Raw genomic sequence first — 21,961 nt, 5'->3', positions numbered from 1 at the left:
AAAATGAATTTGAACGAAATAAAATATTTAAATGCGTTGGTGAAGCGGCGTTACACACCCTTCTTCACTGGAAGCGGACGTCAACGCTGGCAAATCTCCATATCAGCACTCTGATGAGGCTGCAAATGGCCTACGGGTTCCAGAAACTAGTGGTTCTCGTCTTTCTTCTGAACCTATCCATCCATCCAAGCTCGGACAATTAGCAGAAGATCAGATCACAATAGTGAATCTCACTGTTACGCAGATATGTAATAACTAAGGTTGAGTTTTGGTGCAGATATAACCTGATCACCAGACAAAACTATAATTTCATACAAATTTAAACTCATAGCTGCTATAACAATCAATATTTTTATATCAACAGTTGATCACATGACTACTTGTATGCAAAAGGTGGATATTTTCTTGCAAATCATCACCGACGTCTGCTTTCCCACTCAGCTCTGTGGAACATTTTAGCACCGTCGGCTCGTTTTATTTTTATTTTATTGCCGTCAAGCTGGTTCCAACTGGAAAAGCTCCAAACACACAGTGCACGACATGCTCAGCTAACAACGGACAAAAAGTTAGCAGCTAGCTGGTGAACATAGTGGAGCATTCATCAGCTAAAGAGACAAATATTTCCCCGAGGGGCTGGTGGAGACCAAAACGGAGGTAAAAGGTGGATACTGGAATACTAGCTGTCGACTCCATGTGACTCCATACCTGGTTAATCCACTTTAAAATTACGCTGATGTAGTTGAAGCCAAAAAAAGACGATTATATACAAAGAAATGTACCAAAAAGAAACATTCAGAGCTACCTTTTGGGGTTCCGGTTAACAAATCAGATTAACTGATTCAATGTTTGGCCAATAAGAAATTAAAAAATAGTGATTACAAGTTCCCAAAGCCCAAATTTACTCCTTAAACCTGCTTGTTTTGTCCTGATAATAAAGTAAACTCCATCTAATTTACTATAAAAGAGCAAAAAAGGAGGCGGATGTTTTCTGAATTTAAACTAAGTGACATTTTAGCACTTTTATTTATATATTTTTTAATACATCAGTCATTTACATTAGATTGATTTCAGCTCTTCTTGTCAGAGTTGGATATTTCCTACAATTTACTCGAAACCGACGTTTGATAACCAGCTCTGCTGATGAGTAATGCCTGTAATTTCTAAAAAAACCACACACACACGAGAGCAAGCGCCCATTCTCAGCAAAATGACCACAAACATTTACTGGCTCTTAATGACTAACAGATCTCTGTGGAAATGTTTAAACATTATATTCTTCAGGGATACAGAACATGCAGTGGGAGGCAGATGGGTACACAAATGGAGAGTTTTAGTTCTCTCTCTCTCTCTCTCTCTCTCTCTCTCTCTCCCCCACAGATTCTCATTAACACCTCTCACCCACGCACACGCAGACATAAAGTACTCTGAGAGTCCAGAGCGATGCGCTGAAAGGTGGAGGTAGAGCAAACCAGGCTGGGAAGCGTCTATAATTAGAGGAGCGTTCAGGGGCCGCGCTGTTGAATGTTTAATGTCGGGCCTGCGGGCGCTACGGTCGCAAAGGGCACACCTCTGAGCTCCTGTGCGCCTCCTCGACCCGGGACGGGCTGGAACTGAACATGAGTGGATTCAGGTTTCAGAAAGGAAACAGTAGCACAATGCAGGGCTACAGTCACAGTACGCCTGACAACCGAGCGTGTCATTTCTGCCTATTGTCTGAAACCTGAGACTCATAACCCCATGGGAGACTAAACCTAGACTGGATGAGGTCATGGTCCAACACATCTAAACAGAAGGACAGACTAGTCAAAACAGACTGAGATAACAAACATCAGACTGTTTAACCTCCACGTTCTTCGTAAAATTTACAGTTATTTTAATGGCCTCTGGTTGGAGTCACTTTTTAATAAAATAATAATAACAACCCACTGTTCGTGTTTTTTTTTTTGTGTACACGCTCTGACGTGTTGAAATGATTTTGAAATGATTTTACATATTTTGGGCTCTATGTGCTGCTCCCTAAACAAACATCTCCAAGGCGACAAGATCAAGAAAAACAAGGTTCACGGTTGATTTAGAGGACAATCATTTAACTAGAAGTGCCCAAAATAACATGGAAATACCGAGCGCATTAAACAGATCAAGTATCAGTAACCAGTCCATCTGTTAAACTCTAGCTGTGCAAACTGCATTAACCTACACGGGTAAATCATTAAACACTGCGACAGTTTTCTTGATAACGATATTTGAATATTTAAAAACATATATTTCACATAAACGCAATAATTTTGTTAGGAGCTCCTCAAATTCGGTTATTTAGCATATTAGCGTACAATAAAGTTTAAAGCGGGACATCGCACAGGAGAAAAATAAATTTGTCAGTGCCCTCTAGTGGACAAACTATGTTAAAACTTAGGTTTTCTCAATTTTTAATTATTTTATGCCACCTATAAGACAAATTTGTCAAACAAATGTTAAAAAAAGATGAATTTCTGATTTATTTCAATAGTTTTCCTTCTTTTTTTATTCCGCAAATGATTACTTTTATCCAAAACAGAGACAGATATATTAAGTAATACTAATAAGCAATCAGTCAAGCTCTAAGGTAAAGAATCTGAACATAACATGGTAAAATTATCTTGTCCCAGACTGGTGGGCTTCACCACATCACTACACCGTCATCAACATTTTCAGAAAGCTATAACATTCGTCACGTCCACTCCCATCTGTCTGGCATGTTCAAACAAATAATACTTCTGATGATTCAGGGGAAAACAAATGTTAAATCTACACAAATCTACCTACAGACATCACTCACCGAGTCGCCCGTGGTATCTCAAGCCCTTAATCATTATTTACGAGGATCTGTGCAACAAAGAGCTGAATCACCCTTATCTGCCGCCCATCACAAGTTTGCTTGGAGAGCTCAGCCTGAGTATTATTTTTACAGCTTGAATGTTTACATAAAGTTCATATTTGATAAGTTGGCTTGTCTCTGAGGGGACGAGATGATGGAGAACCCCACCACACCCCTACATGATCCTAAAATGTGGCCTCAAGCTGAAGTAAATGTCCAACAGTGTTCATACTGCTGAGCTGTGAGGAGTGATCATGCGTTTATAACACCTCCTCTTACAGTACATCTTATAATAACAAGGTCAGACTTCTGCTGAAAGCTCTTTCTACTCATATTTAAATAAATAGATATACATATTTTCTTTCTTTCCTGGATAAGACAGCAGCAGACAGTGGCCGGGGAGTGGCAGAGCAGACAGGAATGTTTTAAAGGGAAAAGCCTGGACAGGATTTGAACTTGGACACTGAAGCTGGGGGAATTCTGCTCTTCTGGTTTGAGGCTGTGTAGCAGAGCAGAACAGAGCAGAGCAGGGATCCTGTGTGGATGTTAACAGCCTGCTGCTGGCCTAAATGTTTAACATCATGATCATTTCAGCTGAGACCGTTAAGATTCAGAACAGTTATTCGGCTGGCAGCCAGGTCTGCTCCCCGTGTGGACCTTGGCCTCGTTTCTTTTGTTATCCAGGTGAACTGAAGCGTTTAGGTGTGACATGCAGCAGCAGAGGGTTCATCGGCGGACACTCACCTCAGCTCAGCTCAGGACCGCAGTTCTTCCAGGGTTGAGGCTGTGGAGCGATGCGGCGGACACTTCGGCTCCTGTACTGACGCCCTCCGCCTCTTTCCGTCTCTCTCTCTCTGTCTCTCTCTCGTCGCTCCCGTTCAGTAAGAGTCTAAACGTGTCCTCCTGTCTCTCTGTCTCTGCAGCTGACGGCGGCCTCTTGGTCCTCCTCCTTCTCCGCCTCCGGGGCCCGGAGCGCAGCGCAGCGCAGAAAAACTCTGGATGATCTCCGCAGCTCGCTCGCTCCCTCCGCGTCGCGTCGCCTCGCCTCGCCTCGCGCTCTCTGGCTGCCGCCCCGCCGCCCTCTGACGTCAAGGAGGAAAAGCCCCTGCCTGTGACGTCAGGCCGTAGCCAACCCGGAAACCCCGCCCCGTGACGTCAGTGCCCCTGAGTCTGCACTGCTAAAACACATTTTTAATATTAAATGAGATTTAATTTGATGTTTATTTTCAAAATGAAGCTCACTGCACCTGCTGGATGTGGAAAACAGGCACGTGGAATGAAATCACCTTTATTCAAACTACTTCATTAATCTTCTCTGCTCATGTGTGTGTAAGCCAAAACGCAAGACAAATGGACTTGTTTAAGATTTCCTGAAGATGTTTCACCATCATCCAAGTCACTTTATTCAGTTCAGGACCGTTTTTAAATTGAAGAAACCACTTGGACGATGGAGAAACTCCTCCAAGGTACAGGAAAACAAAGATTAAATCCAAATGAACAGTTCGTCTAATGAACTGGATGCAGATCTATAAAGCTGCATGTAGCACAGTCTCAGATTGTAAAGTGTAATGAAACCAGGACTTGTTGCAGATTTTAACATGTAAGTCAGCAACCGGTTAAAGACAAAACTTATTGCGTTACAATAACACACAAAATGTCCAAAAATGCATTAGTAGACCTGGAGAGATGTGATAATGCCTGAGTGTCTTCATTATAAAATCCTGCAGCGCATCACATAAACAATGAAGCATGAACACTTACAGTATCCAGACATGGGTTATCACCAGCATAAACGTCTGTGAAGGTTCTCAGTCATCCAGGTCATGGTAAATCCAACAAAGGTTAAAAAAGACAACTGGACTAGTAGAGTCAGTAGCTTCTTCAGCTCTAGGGGACTGATGGGAAGTCTGAGGTTGAAATAGGAACTCCTGAGCAAGTTTTTTCGGGAGGAGTTCCTGTTTAAACCTCAGACTTCCCATCAGTCCCCTAGAACTGAAGAAGCTACTCAGATGAGTGGTGAAACGTCTTCTCAGAAAAACTCTATGATTAAGCAGGAACTCCTGTTTTGTCCCCATGGACATCTGCCTTTGTCCGTGAAGGACGCGAGCACGCGATTGGAAACTACTGGTGGACATTGGCCGACAGCTTGTCTTCCCTCCAGAGATCGTCACTACCACCTTAAGGCCTGATACGGTGCTCTGGTCTCCTTCTCTAAAGAAGGTTTAGATCATCGAGCTGACTGTTCCCTGGGAGGATTCCGTGGAGGAGGCCTACGAGCGAAAACATCTGCGTTATGCTGAGTTAGCTGCTGAAACAAAGCATCGGGGCTGGAACACCGAAGTCCGCCCAGGACTGGAAGTTGGGCGCAGAGGTTTTGTAGCAACATCTACCACCAAACTGCTGAGAGAACTGGGAGTCAGGGGCCAGAGTCAGCACAGTGCCATCAGGAATGCATCAGAGGCTGCAGAGAGAAGCAGCCAGTGGCTCTGGATGAAGCGGAAGGACCTCTGCTGGGCCCCCAAATAAGCAGACCTAGGTATGCAGTCAGGCTTGACACAGGGAACAGGACACCCCTGCCATGCATAGTCCCATGAGATGTACGCAACATCACAACAAGGCGACTCTGCAGGCTCAGGACCGATCACCCTGTGGCTGGCCGCCTCTGATGAGGGTGTATAGTGTGAAAGGCCGAAACACCCTGTGACTCAGAGGAGCACTACTGACGATGCATCCCAAAATTCAACCAAACTCCCGAGCTTCTTCAACCAATTCACCAAGAACTCTTGTACGTGATTGCACAAAAAACATCTAATCCTGTGTTTTGGAATCTCTCCAACATTTAATTAGATTGTTGTGTCAGTGCATCTGTTCCAGGATGGTTTGGACTCATCTCTACATCTTTTTGACTGATTTTCCTACGACATACATCGATTATTTTTCTACATCCTTGACCAGTTGCCAGTCTATTGCACAGAAAGACAATTAAAATCTCCAATCGGTCACCAGTAGGTTTAAACTCAAAGGAAATAGGCCAAGGCCGAGATTTGACCTAAAGTAAAAACTTCTGCAGAGAATCCAAATGTTACATTAAATAAATTTATAGATGCCAGCCGACGCAACGCACAGAAAGACGATTTATAAATCTAAATAAAAAGAGGAAGACGCTGCAGCAGCACAGAGCACAGAGCACAGTGGATACGTTGGAGGGATTTTTTTTTTTTTTCCCCCATTCCAGAAACATGAAACCAGCTCATTTAAATGGAACCAGCCTTTGTCATCTTATCAGTCAGGGAGCCTTTCCCGCAACCAAGAGCAGGAAATGATATTCAGTATGAGCTACCAGGAAGTCGTTAGCAATCAGATAACAACAAATAGACAGAGAGCTGAAGCGTGAAGAGGTAAAAATGTGCTCCATGAAATGTTTTATTTCCACTCCCAATAAATATTTATAATACGTGCAATTAATTTACTTTAGGAAATAAGAATATAGTAAAATAAGAATGGAAACCCATTCTCATATCTGATGCGTTGATGCTTCTGCTGATGAGAGTTAAACTTCTGACCTGCACAGAAGTTTGGGTGATTTCTACAGGATACAGCAGCTGCTACACACTGAACCACAAGAGCAGGTTGAACCGCAGCATCTCCATCACTCAGCTCTGGGGTTTTCTGTGAAAATTCCCCAAACGGCTTGAAGCCCCGACCATAAACTACAGGTGATGGCAGAGAAACGCATGGCAGCAAAATAAACTGAGATCACCGTTTTAATTAAACACCGCGCTCATCAGCATCTGGAGATCTCTGCTTCAGCCGGTATCGTCCCCATCTCGTCTGGAAGCCTGAAACTTGTCCAGACAGACATCAGTAAACTGATGAATGACAAAGAAGAAACAGGGCGGAAAAAATCTAAAATGTCAAAACTCCTCTCTGTGCCCTTTATCACTAAATAGATCAGGTTGCAGGGAGAGAGGGTGAAGCTTCTTACAAACCGCAAACTGCTCTCATCAGAATATGTGTCATTTACATTTCTGTATGGGGCGTGTTTAAACCGACAAACAAAAATAAATACCTTTGCATGCAAATAAATAAGCCTCCAGCCATTTGGTTGTAAACAAATTCCACTCCACGGTGCTCAGATGTGGTGTAAGAGTACGTCGCCGTTACAGAGGAGTCGAGGACAGATCCACTAAAGCCAGAGGATTAAGAAGAAAAACTCCCACTCTGCTGATCATTGTAACAGATCTCCTTCTGTGGAAGCATCCATTGAAAGCGCAGGTGTTATTATCTAGTTTTTTTTTTTTGTTTTTTTTTAGATTATGCCTTTGAAAACATGTTGGGATTTGAATATTTTAAAGTTGACGGAAGGGCTGTTATAGTTTCCATTTTTATTTCCCGACAGGAAAACTGCAGATGCAGCCTCACGTCATCCGTTCAGTGGAAAGACAAAACATTTCAGCTTCTCAACAAATCATTTCTCCCCTTCCACAGGATTTTTCTGATTGTTTGTTGGATGAAACACGTATTTACAACAATTCCAAGTAACTGTATAAACTAAAAAGCAGCTGACACGCTGACCTTTGCACAGAAGTTTGGAGCCATAAAGAGCTTTGTATCTTCACCATCTTTGGACTAAAACAAAACCGATCCCTCTTCTTTTTCCAAACATGAACAAAATCATTTCATAATTTTACAGCGAAAGTGCTAAATCCATAGTCAACATGTTGCAGAGTCGAGTGAACAAATAAAAAGCACAAAATGTGATGATTGTAGAAAAGCAGGAGGTTTATTGGAAGGGGGGGGACATGATGAAAAATAAGATGGCTTTGTTTGTTCCAGTCTTCATCTACGTGGAATAGAAATGTGCTGACTCAAAAGAGGAGCCTCTCACTCGCCCCCCAAAATAAGAGCAGGACTCATGAGGTCTAAAGAATCCCCTCTACTGTCTGACCCTCCCCTGCGTCTGTCCGCCCACCCGAGCTCCAATCCTTCGTCTCAGTGGGAATGGAGCAGCTCAGGCATCAACCAGCTGGAAGAAAAAGGAGGGGGGGGGGGGGGGGAGAAAAACGAAGGGTGGATTACAGAGAACTTCCAACAAGCCCTGACTAATAACACTTTCTTGGTAATTTAAAAGCTGTAACTGTCAGACGTGATGGAGTAAAAGCTGCCAGTCTTTACTTGTGTGTGCACACAATCGAAAGTCAAACAGATCAAAGAGCAAGGCATTCGGTCCGGTTAGAAATATACATTCACAGTTTTCAAACGTGCCAAATAAATAAAAAGAGGAATCACAGAATATTAAAATAAATTTGGCGTGAAATTGTCTCATTGTGATGAAATCTGTCCCGTGGGGCTGAGGAACATCTGCCACAGTTCTTTTTTTTTTTTTTCCTCCATCGTAAGAGCCCAGAGAGGAAGGAAACACATCAGCATTCAAAGGGAGAGAGTCGGTAATGCAGTCTGCATGCAAGAGATTTCCACTGAACACAACACACCAGGTGACTACAGAGCAGAGGAGGAATTGGAGAGGTGGAGGAGGAGGAACAGAGGAGGAGGAACAGAGGAGGAGGAACAGAGGAGTCAAGGACAAATCCATCACAGCCAGAGGTTTAAGAAGGAAAACTCCCACGCTGCTAATTACGGTATTAAATCTAATTCCTTGGAAACATCTGTTCAGCATGCAGATGTCTTCATCGTCAAGTTTCTTAGATTACACCACTGAAAACATGCTGGGATTTGAATACGCTGGCGTGAAACCAACTGGAAAAAAAAAAAAGGTAAAGACGTATTTGGAAGCTGCAGAAATAAAAGTGGATAACTTTACTCTGAAGGTTTGAAATATCAAGGCCCTACACCTACGTTATCACAAAACCTCACAGACACAAACGTAAAACTTATCCAGCTGGCCTCTGAACACTGATGAGGACATTTTAAAACAAACACACTTCACAATCTAACATCACGCACTCACTTGCCTGAGTTAAACCACCACATCTTCAGCATTAGTTTAAAATATTAACTGTTAATTCAACCGTGTTTTCATTGCGGAGGCTGTGAACACGTGTTCCTATTAATTTGACAACCCCTTTTCAGTTAGCGGGTTAGAGTTAAACACTGAATCACCACCTTTCTGATTCCATTTCAGCATCTATTGAGCATTAAAACAGTCACGAAGGAGGATTTAGTGCAGGACTCTTACCTCAGAATGAATCTGTCTTCACTAGTGTACCTAATAAACTGGCAATTGAGGGTAAATTCATGGTCATTTTAACCCTCCTGTGATTTTGCTGGCCACTTGGGGGCAGCAGCTTCCATTACCATCACCTTTTATTCAGCCAGTGTCACTCATTCATCCAGACGATGCCTCCTGGTGAATGTGAGACCAACACTCACTCCGTTTTAGCTGCGTTTTCAGTCTCTACCAAGTCTTTAAGGTCGTATCCGTCTCTTCAGCTGCTTCAGATATGTGATTTAAGCCTCACAATTAAACAAGCTGAAACTCCCGTCACGGATATTAACAGTAAGGGCTGCAGATTTAGGTGATAATGAAGGTTAAAAAGTCACCACTCTGTCTTCTTTACACTGTCATCATAAAGATATCAGATATAATGGCGTCAAGTCTAGACTTTATCCTTTCACAGTGAGCAATCAAAACAATTATTAAACCTCACCTCAATAGGGAAGGATGTGTCAACGCCTCATTACAAACCCTTGCTGCTGTATCTCAACACAAGATCATAAGACCGTGGTACTTCATGACCACACTGCCAGACTTTATTCTTCTGGCCACTTCAGGGCAGCAGGAACAAGCTGGCACCACAACACTGACCACCGTTCAGAGGCTGCATCCTGGTTAATGTGAGACCGACATTCACTTTGTTTTAGCTCCGTTCTTGGCCTCTACCCGACTCTATGAAAGCATGAATATTAATGCTGAAGGCCAGACAGTTAAATAGGGAGGTGAGGGCGAGCTGTAGATGTGTGAAATAATGTAAATTATTGCCCAACGCGCAAAAGCCCTTCTTCGGTTTTACTAAAGATATCTTAAAGCGTAGACTTCCTCTTTTCATTTAAGGAACCAAAAACAGTCGTACGCTACAGAGTTCACTAAAGAGGAACGGGCCTCGTGTGCATTAGTTAGAGAATCACACGTGTTAATTCCGCTGAAAACTCCCAATTCTCAGAAAACGGCACGATTTAATAAAACAAGAAATCACACACATAACCGGAAGGAAAATGACAACATCGTGTTGTAACAAAAAAAAAAAAAAAAACACGCCGCAGAGCCATTGACAGGAACCGAGACAAAGGGAGATGAGGTCACACAGTTTAAAACAAGGACCCTGCTACTTCAGCAAAACCACTGTACAGTCAGATCCACTTTGACATGTTATTTTGATTTAACAGTTAAACATGTCAGTAGCCACTACCGTCTTTTTTAATGCATCTCAAAGAGTGATCTGAGTTCAAGAGAGCAAAAGCAAAAGGAAGAAACAGCACCTTATATATTTGGACATACAAACTGGGGTAATGGCAAAACCAAAAAAGGGAAGGATGTGTGATATCTGGGACTTTATGTAAATTGGGGTTGTTGCCGTTTTGACACTGGGTTCAACTTAGAGTCGAAAGCTTGACACTTGTCCGCTGAAGTGTAATCTACTGAAGTAAACACACACACACACAACAATCACTGGATTACTGAGACTAAACAAACTTTGACGCTGCCTCACTTCGCCCGTGTCTGAAAACAAACAGACACCGATCAGGCATAACATTGTGACCACCTTCCTAATATTTCCTAGGTCTCTCTTGTGGTCACTCATCAGAGAACGGACATGGGCCTTCAGAGGGTGTCCTGTGGGGGTCTTTGAGGGGAGGGGCCTCTGTGGATCATCCCACAGATACTTTATCAGTTTGGGATCTAGTGAATTTGGAGGCCAGGTCAACACCTTGAGCTGTTCTTCATGTGTCTGTGTCAGGCTGCATCCTGCTGCCATCAAGGAGTGTCATTGCTATGGGGTGGGAGTGCCTGGTCTGGTCTAGGTGGGTGCTACATGTCTAAGTAACATCCACACCAATGAATGCCAGGTCCAAAAGTTTCATCAGTTTATATTCTGGGCATAAAGGAAATAAATCTACATACCAGAAGGCAACTGTAGTCTTGGTGCGATTAACAAGGAAGCCAAGAAAAGCTACAAACTGTTGTACAGAGCTGGTCTCCCCTGAATCATGCTGATCAATTGGTCTACAGTTTATTCATTCTAGCTGATCACACTGAGAAATTATTCATGTTTGAATGCTCAGTTTAAATAAGGATGAAAAACATGAAGATCCTTCTCTGTCTGCCCTTTAAACTTTGCAAAGCTAATCAAAATAATTTCTCTCACAGACGCTCCACCAACGATTCAATCAGACAAAAAGCTGCCAAAACTACAGGTAATCAGACAGAGCTCGACACCAGCCAACAACCAATCAGCTTTGGCGCGTTACAGCCTGTGAGGAGCTTTAATTCTGTTTTTCCTAAGTGGATTTATTATTGACACTGACCGACACAGAGACATGGACATTCTTCGCAAGTACCAAATGTAAATATGTATTTCTCGTGCCTGTGTGTTCGGACTTGACTGGGCTATGACTCAGAAGAAGTACGACGTGTTGACGCAAGCTGCAGCAAATGGGCATCGAGGGCTTTAAAGTAGCTTAATTGCCTACTTGAGATGTGCGTCAAAGCAGCGGGGGCAATCTACAGCTAGAACTGTTTCTACAACTCTGGCAAACACCTGAGACTTTCACGTCAAACGTCGTCGGTGCCTCGTATCTCCCCTACACCCCCGCTGAGGAGGCAAGCTCCAGTCTGAAAACCTCTGTCATCTCTTTACTTAAATGCTTTTGGATTTTAGTTCAATCAATTAGCATTTGATCAGTCCCATGTTTGTTTGTTTCTTCCAGCCTCTAACTTTTCAGGATTGAGTTATTTTCAATCTGAACAGCAAGTTTTAGAACATCCCTTGAAATCCAAGAGCTTTGGTTCTTTCAGGGCTACAAATTAAAGACTGACAGGTCTGACGCTTCCAAAGCATTTCAGGTTTAGGGAAAGTAGGAGGAGGAAATACAGGTGGACAGGAAAAACAGGAGATCTACTGTAAGAACAAGGGATTAAAAAGACAGACGAAGGAAAAGAAAAAGAGGAAAGTAAACGATTAAACAAGAGCAAATGTGTCCAGCAAAGGCAAACAATTATGCAACCAACGTCAATATTTCCTAACACCTTGTGGTGACAAGCGTTTTTTTTTTTTAGAGACACGAACAGCACTCCGGTTGCTAAATGTCAAACCCTTTTAAACCTCCCTCCTCCATCACTTCTACATTCTTCTCTTTCACACTAGATTCTGTGATGAGGAGAAACAAAACATAAAATTTGAAATCCCTTCTGATGCTATGACAATGATCCCACTGCCGGAACGTTGCACAATTTTTTTTTGAGTCTCCATCTTCCGTAAAGTTACATTTTGTTGCCGCTCTGACACTTGATCAACTCTTGTGTAATCTCCCACCAGTGAGGGGAAAGGAGCCAGGCGGAGGGGCTACGAGAAGGAAGGAAGCTTTAAATGAAGAACACTTGGTCTTTACAGGCGGCGGCGCGGGCGCGGACTTCCGTGGCAGCGGAGAACGCCGCCATGATGGAGGCGAAGACGACATTTGGGCTTTGGGCGGCGTCCACGGCCTTGTGCAGGCCCCTGGCGCTGTAGTACTGCACCAGAGGGACGGTCTGCCGGTGGTAGGCGTCCAGGCGGGAGCGCAGCGTCGTCTCGTTGTCGTCGCTGCGGCGGATCAGCGGCTCACCTGTCAGCTGGGAGCAAAAAACAAAACACATGATACAGATTAGGGATGCACCGAAATTTTTCGGCCGAAAACCGAAAATGCACTTTCGGGCAATATTCGGTCGAAAATTGCTGCGGCTGTTGCTTGTACGTGTTGTTTCGGTGATAAAAGTCTGAAAATTTTCGACCGAAAACCCGAAAGTGCCGGAAATTTATCGCCGAAACAACACGTGCAAGCAACAGCCGCAGCAATTTTCGACTGAAAATTGCCCGAAAGTGCATTTTCAGTCGAAAATGCCCTTTCTGGCAATTTATCACCGAAAGAACACAGCTGAAACAGGATGTTGTGATGATGCAAGCAACAACCGCAGCAATTTTTGTCCGAAAATGGCCCAAAAGTGCATTTTCGGTTTTCGGACGAAAATTTTCGGTGCATCCCTAATACAGATACGCTTCCTAAAATGGTAAAAGCATCTAATCAGCTCAGCACGCTTCAGTTTCTGTACAACAACTGACTCTTCATCCCTCCTCCTTTCCTCCTCTCGTGCATGTTCTGAAAGCAGTCGGTTCTGTTAGTCAACACAACAAAAGCTTTTGGAAGTCTGGCCACTTCACAGCCTCCACTTTCCGTGCCAGGTGGATTGTGTGTCACTGCGAGTGGAGCTTTGTTTGCAGACGAGCCACTTGGACACAACGAGTGAGGCGCACTAAGCTGGAAATGATCTCATCTGATCTGCTGGAAACGGTATCGACGCCAAAACGGACCTCGTAAATCAGATCGAGTATCAAGTGACTGATCCTCATTAAAACGCCGTCTCCTCGCCATCAGTAGCCTGGTTTGCGTGGACACTAGAACGCCACTAATAATCAGGATAAAAACGCCTCGTGTAACAAACTCAGTCAGGACAGAGTGACCTGAAGGAAGTTCCAGACTGAGAGGGGCGGTGTAAACCTTTCATAATCTGTTAAATAGTTACACATTAGCTCCTAATAACCGTGTAAACACTGGTTGGAATAAATTCATTCTCTCTGAGCATGTTTGCTGTGCGTGGCGTAAACATCAGGTGATCAGCGTCCAGGAGGGGCAGAGCACAGGCCGCGTCGATGGCATTTTCTTTTCTAATACAGAGCAAAGAAAGGAAAGAAGAGCAAGTTCCGTAAACACACCACCAATATTTTTATGTTGTGCCTCACTGAGAAAAACAGAGGGTTACCTAGGCAACGCAAGCTAGATGACGTTAAGTAACGGTTGCTCAATCTCAGCTGTGTGAGGGTTTTAAATATAATCTTTGAACCTGAAACTAATACAGGTTAAACGTCATGAATGCTTGTGAACACTTAAAGCTGCTGGTTCAGGTTAAGAGGCAGCTTAGTCCTGAAATGGTTCCTGAGTGGGCTGACAGCGAAAACTACTTACGTCATCCTTCATGGGCTCTTTGGGGGGGTTGAACTCCTCGTGGTAGGAGCGGCCACTCGGCTGATGAATTAGTCTGGGGAAACAGAAGGGAGACGTTTAGAGGAAGGGGAGGAGAGGACAAGGACAGGAAAGGAATCAGAGGGGGGAGGAGGACGGATGGATGAGGGTTCGACAGCCACCGTGACTCACCGAAACTACTTGACTGTCCTTTTCGCCTCCCACATGATGCCCTTGCCCTACTTGGGTTTGAAACGCTGGCAGCCGGCCTCCTCCTCACAAAGGACCCCCGCTGACAGACTGATGGCTCTCTGTAAACTAACTGCGCTTTCTATTCAGTTCTAGTTTCTGACTGCGGCCTTAAAGTAGAAGCTTTCACACTTTCTAAAGCCTTCACACAGGTTCAGATAAAGGTCTCTGAAAACACGTCCGCCTCTTGTGGGTCAGATTCTAATCAGAGCACAACCTGTTACAGTTGGTTTTATTTGATGCACTGCAAAACACACTAAGAAACCAATCTTTTCACCATCGTCAGCCATCTTTTCGCTTCCTTTCTCACTTACAGTGTGAACAGTTACAGCTTAAATAAACAGATATCAGATCAGAGCAGAAAACAGCACAAAGCAAACTCACTGGGCATCTTTCGCAACGTGACTGAAGCAACTTGGCACCAAAATAACTCGATGGCACAACGACCATCGCCTGTTGGTTTGTGGTTAAATGTGACCGTGGCATAAAATTTGCATGTTCACTGTTCGGCAGTAAATTGTGTAAACGTTTCACCGCAAGCATGCCCAAGAATTCTGCTGAAATCTATTGGCCATAGGGTCACAGTGAAGAGCTTGTGAGATTATTGTATGTTGGCTGAAATTCACACTGTCCTGAGGAGCTCCTGATTTGAGGAGACAACAATTTTAGGGATGTCCCCATCAAGTTCTTTTTTTTATACTCTTATCTGATCTTCCTCTGAAGTTCCTCCCCTCTAGATTCTTAAAGTCTTTTCTTGTCTTCTCCTAGAGTCGACTGGATTCAGTCCAATAAATCTTTCTGTCAAAGTTAATGTAGTGTGGAGAGGGTAGCTGGTACCTTGTGTTCTCTATCCAAAAAAGGGTTCAAAAAAGGCAACTGGACTTGTAGAAGGACTTGAGAACTTGAGAAGACGTTTCACCACTCATCCGAGTAGCTTCTTCAGTTCAGTTCAGTTCAGTTCAGAAGAAGAAGAAGAAGATTTTTAGAGAAGACGTTTCACCACTCATCCGAGTAGCTTCTTCAGTTTAGTTCAGTTCAGAACTGAACTGTAAAAGCTACTCGGATGAGTGGTGAAACGTCTTCTCTAAAAATCGACAAGTCCAGTTGCCTTTTTTGAACCCTTTTTTGGATATACCATGACCTGGATGACTGAGAACCTTCACAGACATCTTGTGTTCTCTACCCCAGAAATGTTCTGGTCATCCAACGCTGCCATAAACTCCCTAACCCTCTCTGGAAGATATTTCTCCTTGACGCCGTCTCCAGAAAACTTTTCTCTTCTTTTAAACGTTCAGTGTGTCGTTGTTGTTGATGTGTGGGAGCAGCCCTTGACTGAGTGGACGCCACAGATTCTGTTTTGTGATTTTTTTTTTTGTAGGTGCTGAATCAACTTATTGAATGATGATCTCATTCCACCACCTCTAAACATCCACACTGCACCATTTACAAATTTCTGTCTGACTTCATTTTCCAGAGAACAGTTCTTCCACACAGCAGAAGTGTTTAGTCACATTCATTTGCTTCTTCTTCTTCAGTTTTTGGCAGCTTTGACGCTAGGCAACAGCCTCCAAAACAGAAGTAATAAACGCCATGACACAAGGTCAAATTTAGGACAAATTCATTTGTTTTTAGCAGCAGAAATACGCTGCAAACTAAACATTTACATTAGCATCATTAAAGTTTATGCTGATACAACGGCCAAGTTACACATGCAACAGATATGGAATGAGGTGTGTTCAAGTGCCAAAGTGGTGTACTTGAACACACCACGAAGACCAGTTGGCACATACAGTCTGTGCATTCATAAAACGAAATAACTCTTCATACCAGCAGGTAACAGTGAACTGTTTTAATCATTCAAAGGGGAAACCAGGAAGAGCAACTGTTAGCTGGGAGGCTAGGAAGCTATGAAGAGCTAAAAATCTTCGTACAGAGCTGATCAGTTTCTCAACAGTGTATTTGTTCAGATGATTAAGTTCTTTAGAAGTTATTTGTGTGTATGAACGTTCAGATGAGACGAAGATAAAAGACGTGTCCGATCATGTTCAATCGACTCGTTCGACGTGTTTGCTGTTTTTGGTCGTGAGCTAATTAAGGAAATGTTTGGATCATCAGCTGCTAAATGAGCCGCTACGCCCCGCCAACTACGTGCCTAATGTTTTATCATTTTGTGTCGTCAGGTTGTGTACACAGATGGTTTTTAGTGCTTTTCACTCATACGACACTGATAAGAAAAGTCTGATATGAGAGGAAAACTGTGTGAAGCAAACACACTGAGATCAAACTCTCTGTGGAGCTGAAGGGAACTGCTGAGTCAAGTGATAATTCTGTCTTATACAAACGCTCTTGTCCCTTTGGAGATTCACTGAAAGTATCATTTAGCAGTTTAAAGTAGAACCAGGCGCTGAGCTGCTTTGGCATTCACTACACTTCATCATCTTTTTTTTTTTTTTTTTTTTTTTTTAAGGATTCAATCTGTGACCTTCCCGCTGCAGGACGCTCAAACCCCTCCAGGCCACCTCCTCTGTTAATTGCATGCTTTCACGCTCCACTTCTCTCCAACATTATCTCACTGTCCCAGGCTCTTCTGTCCACATGAATCTTTCTACCTGCCCAAGTGGCTTTAAAACGCAGACAGAATGAGGAGCTTCTCGGTCAAGGGAAATTCACCAACCTCTGTTTCACCGGCTACCTGCCTGGGAAATTAAACCGGTTCAATCCCGTCTCTGATCTTAAATAATCAATTCTCCGCTTATTTCTCTCTCTCTCTCTCTCGTCGGCTCCTACCTGCCACAGATCCTGCGGACCAGCAGAGAATCGTCGACGGAGAACTCGATCACAGAGTCCAGCTTCTCGTGCCTCTTGTCCAACAAGTCGTCCAGCTGGAGGAGACAAACGAAGAGGAGGTCAAACATCTAGTAAGAATAATATCTACTGAGCAGCACAAAACGCTTTCTTTACTTTGACAAGATTATTGTTGGAAAAAGGATATATTTAAGTTTATTTAATCAGAAGTGTTGAGGATTTCTTTTCAAACTTACATTTTTCAAACTGAGTAGTGTGAAAGAATGATCTTTAGACATCTTGTAGATTATAAAACTCTATGAAAACTATGAAGTAAGTTTATTTTGAGAGGAAAAAGAAGACATGTTTTTGCTACTCTGACACCACTGGGACCCATTATCTGAAAATATAGTCACCATTAAAGAAATTACAATTGTCTGTGAGGATTTAGAAAAATATTTAACAAGTTAAGAATTGTAAGTAATGTGCTGTGCTAAACAAAAATAACTTCAAACATCCAAGAGGCCACCCTCAACCTAAAAACTAAAAGCCGACACAAGTTTGAATGGCTTGAAATTGTGTGTATTAAAATGAATGTTATTATTGCTAAGAGTTTGAAGAGAAGAAGAAGCTAGAGCCAGGATATGGGTTAAATATAAAGAGCTAAAAAACACACCTACCTTCACCTCTAAAGCTCCTTAGTTATCTTAGATCTGGTTTTATTTAATCTACACATACACCAAAACGTACATTAAGTTGTAACTGCTGGATTATTAAACTCTCTTTATTCTATTCAAAGTATGTTTCACACAATAAATAAACTCAATGAAATGAATTCATCCTAACCATTTCTGCTTGTTTGACCGTTCGAGGGAATCCGTCCAACAAGAATCCCTTCTTGCAGGCCGGTGTGTCCAAGTTCTTCTCGATGAGCTCCACGACCATCTCATCGCTGACCTGCAGGATAAATAAATAAAAAAAGAAAAAACCTCATCCGCCTGTTTCTTCCTGCAGCGACACTGTGACCTTTAACACACAAAGCAGACTTGGATGTACGTAAATATGAGCAAACACAGCAGCAGAAACTACATGAAGGTGCAGAAAGGCAGCGTGTTATTGTTGTGGCAACAAAAGAGACGTCTTAATTTAGCCACTTCGGTACAAGACTCCACAAAATTACAGCCATAGAATCCGAGTTTCCACTTTATTAGGTACACCTAGCTAAAACTAATGCAGCAGCCATGAAGTAAGCCCTGCCTTCATGAAGGCTTTGTTAATTGTGATCAATGTGTTAACAGTTGGTGCTGAGATGCATTTCTAATAATATGCATTACTTCTAATACTATTATTGGTTATGTTGTAGTTAAAGTAGTTTTAAGTCACCTGTATGAAAACATCTGGATGAAACTAACAGAAATGTCATATTTCTATTAGGACTGGCAATAAATTTAAATAATTAAATCGTCATTAATTGGATTTACTGGTGCACGGAGCGCCCTCTGATTTATCAAACTACAGTTTGGGTCGACGTGATAATAACAGAACATGCAAGAGTTTGCATTTCACTGGCATCTTTTAGCTGTACTTTAATCACACCTGAGGGGAGAATCAGTGCCACAGATTATTTCTCTGGAGGCTCTTAATATCTAATATTCAACATTATCATCACTAATTTAGTTAAAGCTAAAAACTGCAGCCCTGCCACGGGCACATTTAAGTTTTAAGACAAAAAAAGGTCAGTAATGTGTTGGATTGTCTCCTCAAAGTTAAAAACAGCACAATGATTCAGTAACAGAAAACATCAACTGATTGTTTCATGCAGATATCTTAATTATTTTAGTTCATTGAAGTCTGACCTGAAGGAATGAATGAAGGAACATTTCGCAGGATGTAAATGTTATTTGAAGACAAACAAAACAAGAGACGTCACTTGAGACTGAACAAACAGCTGTGCAGTCAACTCAGAGGGGAGGAAAGAACAGAGAAAGAAAAACACAGATCATGAGAAGCAGTGAGCAGAAATGTTACCAGCTTGCCAGAGTCCATCGTCTGCTTCAGCCTCTTGCCGAGCTCGGAGCCTGAAGCCACCATGGCTCTCAGCATGTCTCCAGTGGCCAGGTGGCAAACGCAGTACTTCTCCGCTAGCCGAGGGGCCTGCAGGGTGAAGGACAGATCGTTAACCTTCAAATCATCACCATGGACGAGGCTGTTGGGTTCAAACTTTGATGAGCTCACTGTTCGTCACTGCTGGCCGGTGTATTTTGGCTAAAAGACCAAAGAACTTGCAGATCTGTTGTAACCCAACAAGATAAAGAACAGCATAAAAACATTTCTGCTCTAAAATCTATTTAATGAATATAACTAGCTCATTGTTTCGGCTCTAATGAACTCATCTCTCGAAACTGAGAGGTAACAAGAGCACTCAGACCCAATTACAACACTTGGTCCAAGAAACCAGAGACTGAACACATGGATGCATTGTGACAGCACGTGCCTGGACTCTTCCACACATGTGATCTGTGCTACAGAGCAGAGACACCAGAGGACACACTGACGGAGGTCATTTTGACATATCGTCCAAGACAACTGGCCTATTACAAGACCGCAACACACATCAGTCTGAATTACGTAACCGTGAAACTGGATTCTTGCAAGCAGTTCATAACTATGGACCCACTGTCCTTCACACCATTCTTTACCTCTCAACTGTAAATGTGTTGCAGGGATTTGTGGATTGATTTATACTGTAATAGAGAGATTAAATGATTAAAGATAACATCTCAAGTTAAACGCATTCTTAGGAAACAAGCTGAGAATTTTTACCTGTATTACTGGTTTGACCAGAACAAATACTGGTTAAAGTCCACCTGAGCTCTTAGACATATATGTATTCTCACATCCATCCTGCTGTCACACACTACAGGCCATGCCGTTGTGCTCACTGCCACAGGCTCCCTAACAAGGTGTACAGGTATTGTAAGATGTGAGTAAGAGATTCTCTAGAAAACCAGATGCAAGTATTACCAAATAAAATCTTAGGGAAAAAAAGCAAAAAATAAATAAAAATTTAGAGCCCAAAGACACTGAATTTAACAAACTAAACAAAACATAGCTGTAATGATTATTTGGCTGCGGACCGGAGACTTCTGAAGCGGTGGTGGAGAGGAGGACACTGAACTAACTGTTACTGATCATGGATAACCCTGACCACCCTCTCCACCATGAACCAGACACACAACCAAGCACCTTCTCCTAAAGGCTCCAAAAACTTCACTGTCTCAAGAACCACTACAGGAAATCTATCCTGCCACGAGTCATCAGTGTGTACAACTCCTCATCTGTGTGTGACAGATGAGTATGGACTCATTCAACTGGTACATCTTGCACATAGTGGGTTTGGCTAGTGTATATATAATATTAAAAATGAAATGAAATTAAAAACATTTTATATTTCTTGTGAATATTTTCTGTATAGATTTCTCTGTCATCATAGATTATGTACTGTATAACATACTGAGTGCCTGTACATTGCTGCTGCTGCTGCAACAATAAAAATTGACAGTTTATGATTATCCATTTATTTTCAATCAATCTAAAGATCGTTTTATTGATTAATGATTGAATAATGTTAGGAAACCCAAAGACTTGCCTTTATTTTAATTTATAAAACACATTTTAGCAGCTATCACTACTTTTTTTTCCCTCTGGTAAATGATCTGAACAATTAATAAATATGTCAACAACACTAGGGATAAACTACAGATACACAGATTATTATTTCTAGCAAACAGAGAAATTAAGTATTTGTATTTACAGCTTTAGAAAATGATGGGTTTGCACAGTTTCTGTCTTTTTTATATATATATATATATATATATATGACTCGTTTATATCAGTTACTTCATTACTTATGCAAAAAAAATAAATGACCTTTAGAATCAGTCCATCGGTTAAACATTAATTTAGAAACGTATAATGTAGCCTGCAAGTTTAAAAATGAAACTATAACTGGTGAGAGGAGCTAAACTTGATTTTTGTACAAGTTTAGGTTTTTATTTCATTGTAAAGCTAAAGCACATATGTTGCATACATGTTAGTTAGCATGTCAGATACTCGCTGTTGAGCTAATATTGGTTTAAACTTCATAATAAAAGAGGAAAATCCTTAATATCCAACTCAAGAAATATGTAATGACACCTAGGACAAGGTTTAAGCTAGCATTAGCATTAGCCTGCACTGATACCGACCATGCTTTTAACACTAGCGGTTCTCCAGGCTAACGGCTAACGGCTAGCTTCGTTAGCTCGGCTGCCTCACCTGAGTCCCCTTCCCGGCTCCGGGGGGTCCGAGCAGGATGGCACGGATGCCGTCCTGCACATCGGCTATCGCCTCCTTCAGCTGCGTGCTGGGGGCCATGTCAAGAGCGGCAGAGCACCGTGACAGAAACTTTGCTAAAGTCTGTCAGTGTCGTCCTGGTGACACTTCAACCAAGTTGGTCGGGAAAGGAAGTACAACCTCCTCATTTTTTTGCTATAACGCCTAAACCCCGCCCTCTTAGCGAGAATAACGGCTTTTTATTGGCTGTTAGAAAGATCGATCAAAATATATGCGCGTTGATTGGACAGAAATCTCAAACTTCCGTGTTGTGTAACTTCCGAACGGAGTTTTAATTCTGAATATTAAAATATGTAGCTTGCAGAAATGTTTGCTTTTTATTTTTTTAATTGTTTATTATAAATATCCTAAATTTATTTTGGTATTCAAAACGTGCTCTGTTTCGTTTTTCTACTTTTACGATGTCTAAATAATATTTTATTACAAGTTCGATAATTTGCATCAATT

General features: G+C 42.3%; 2 protein-coding genes across 3 annotated transcripts in view; both read right to left on the bottom strand.

The window, feature by feature from the left end:
- rnf19b (ring finger protein 19B) overlaps positions 1–3,899 on the bottom strand; it is a 36,359-nt gene extending 32,460 nt beyond the window's left edge. Inside the window, exon 1 of the mRNA XM_084563052.1 lies at positions 3,599–3,899. The gene's annotated coding sequence lies outside the window, so the exon portion shown is untranslated. The remainder of the gene's footprint in view (positions 1–3,598) is intronic.
- Positions 3,900–7,615: 3,716 nt separating this feature from the next.
- Positions 7,616–21,640, bottom strand: ak2 (adenylate kinase 2). 2 transcript variants are annotated; one of them, XM_084563486.1, is made up of 7 exons: positions 21,437–21,639; positions 19,148–19,273; positions 17,966–18,076; positions 17,123–17,217; positions 14,090–14,162; positions 12,482–12,701; positions 7,616–7,880 (listed from the first exon to the last, which is right to left on the bottom strand). In XM_084563486.1, the coding sequence occupies exons 1-7, from the start codon at positions 21,533–21,535 to the stop codon at positions 7,873–7,875; spliced, it is 732 nt and encodes a 243-aa protein (XP_084419612.1). In that variant the 5' UTR covers positions 21,536–21,639; the 3' UTR covers positions 7,616–7,872. The 2 variants fall into 2 exon arrangements, with proteins under 2 accessions (XP_084419612.1, XP_084419611.1); XM_084563485.1 differs by lacking the exon at positions 7,616–7,880 and having other exon boundaries at positions 12,441–12,701; positions 21,437–21,640.
- Between the last annotated feature and the right edge of the window lie 321 nt (positions 21,641–21,961).

This window comes from Chelon labrosus, assembly GCF_963514085.1.
Source record: "Chelon labrosus genome assembly, chromosome: 16".
NCBI lineage: Eukaryota > Metazoa > Chordata > Actinopteri > Mugiliformes > Mugilidae > Chelon > Chelon labrosus.
This window is presented reverse-complemented; position numbering and strand designations above follow the sequence as displayed.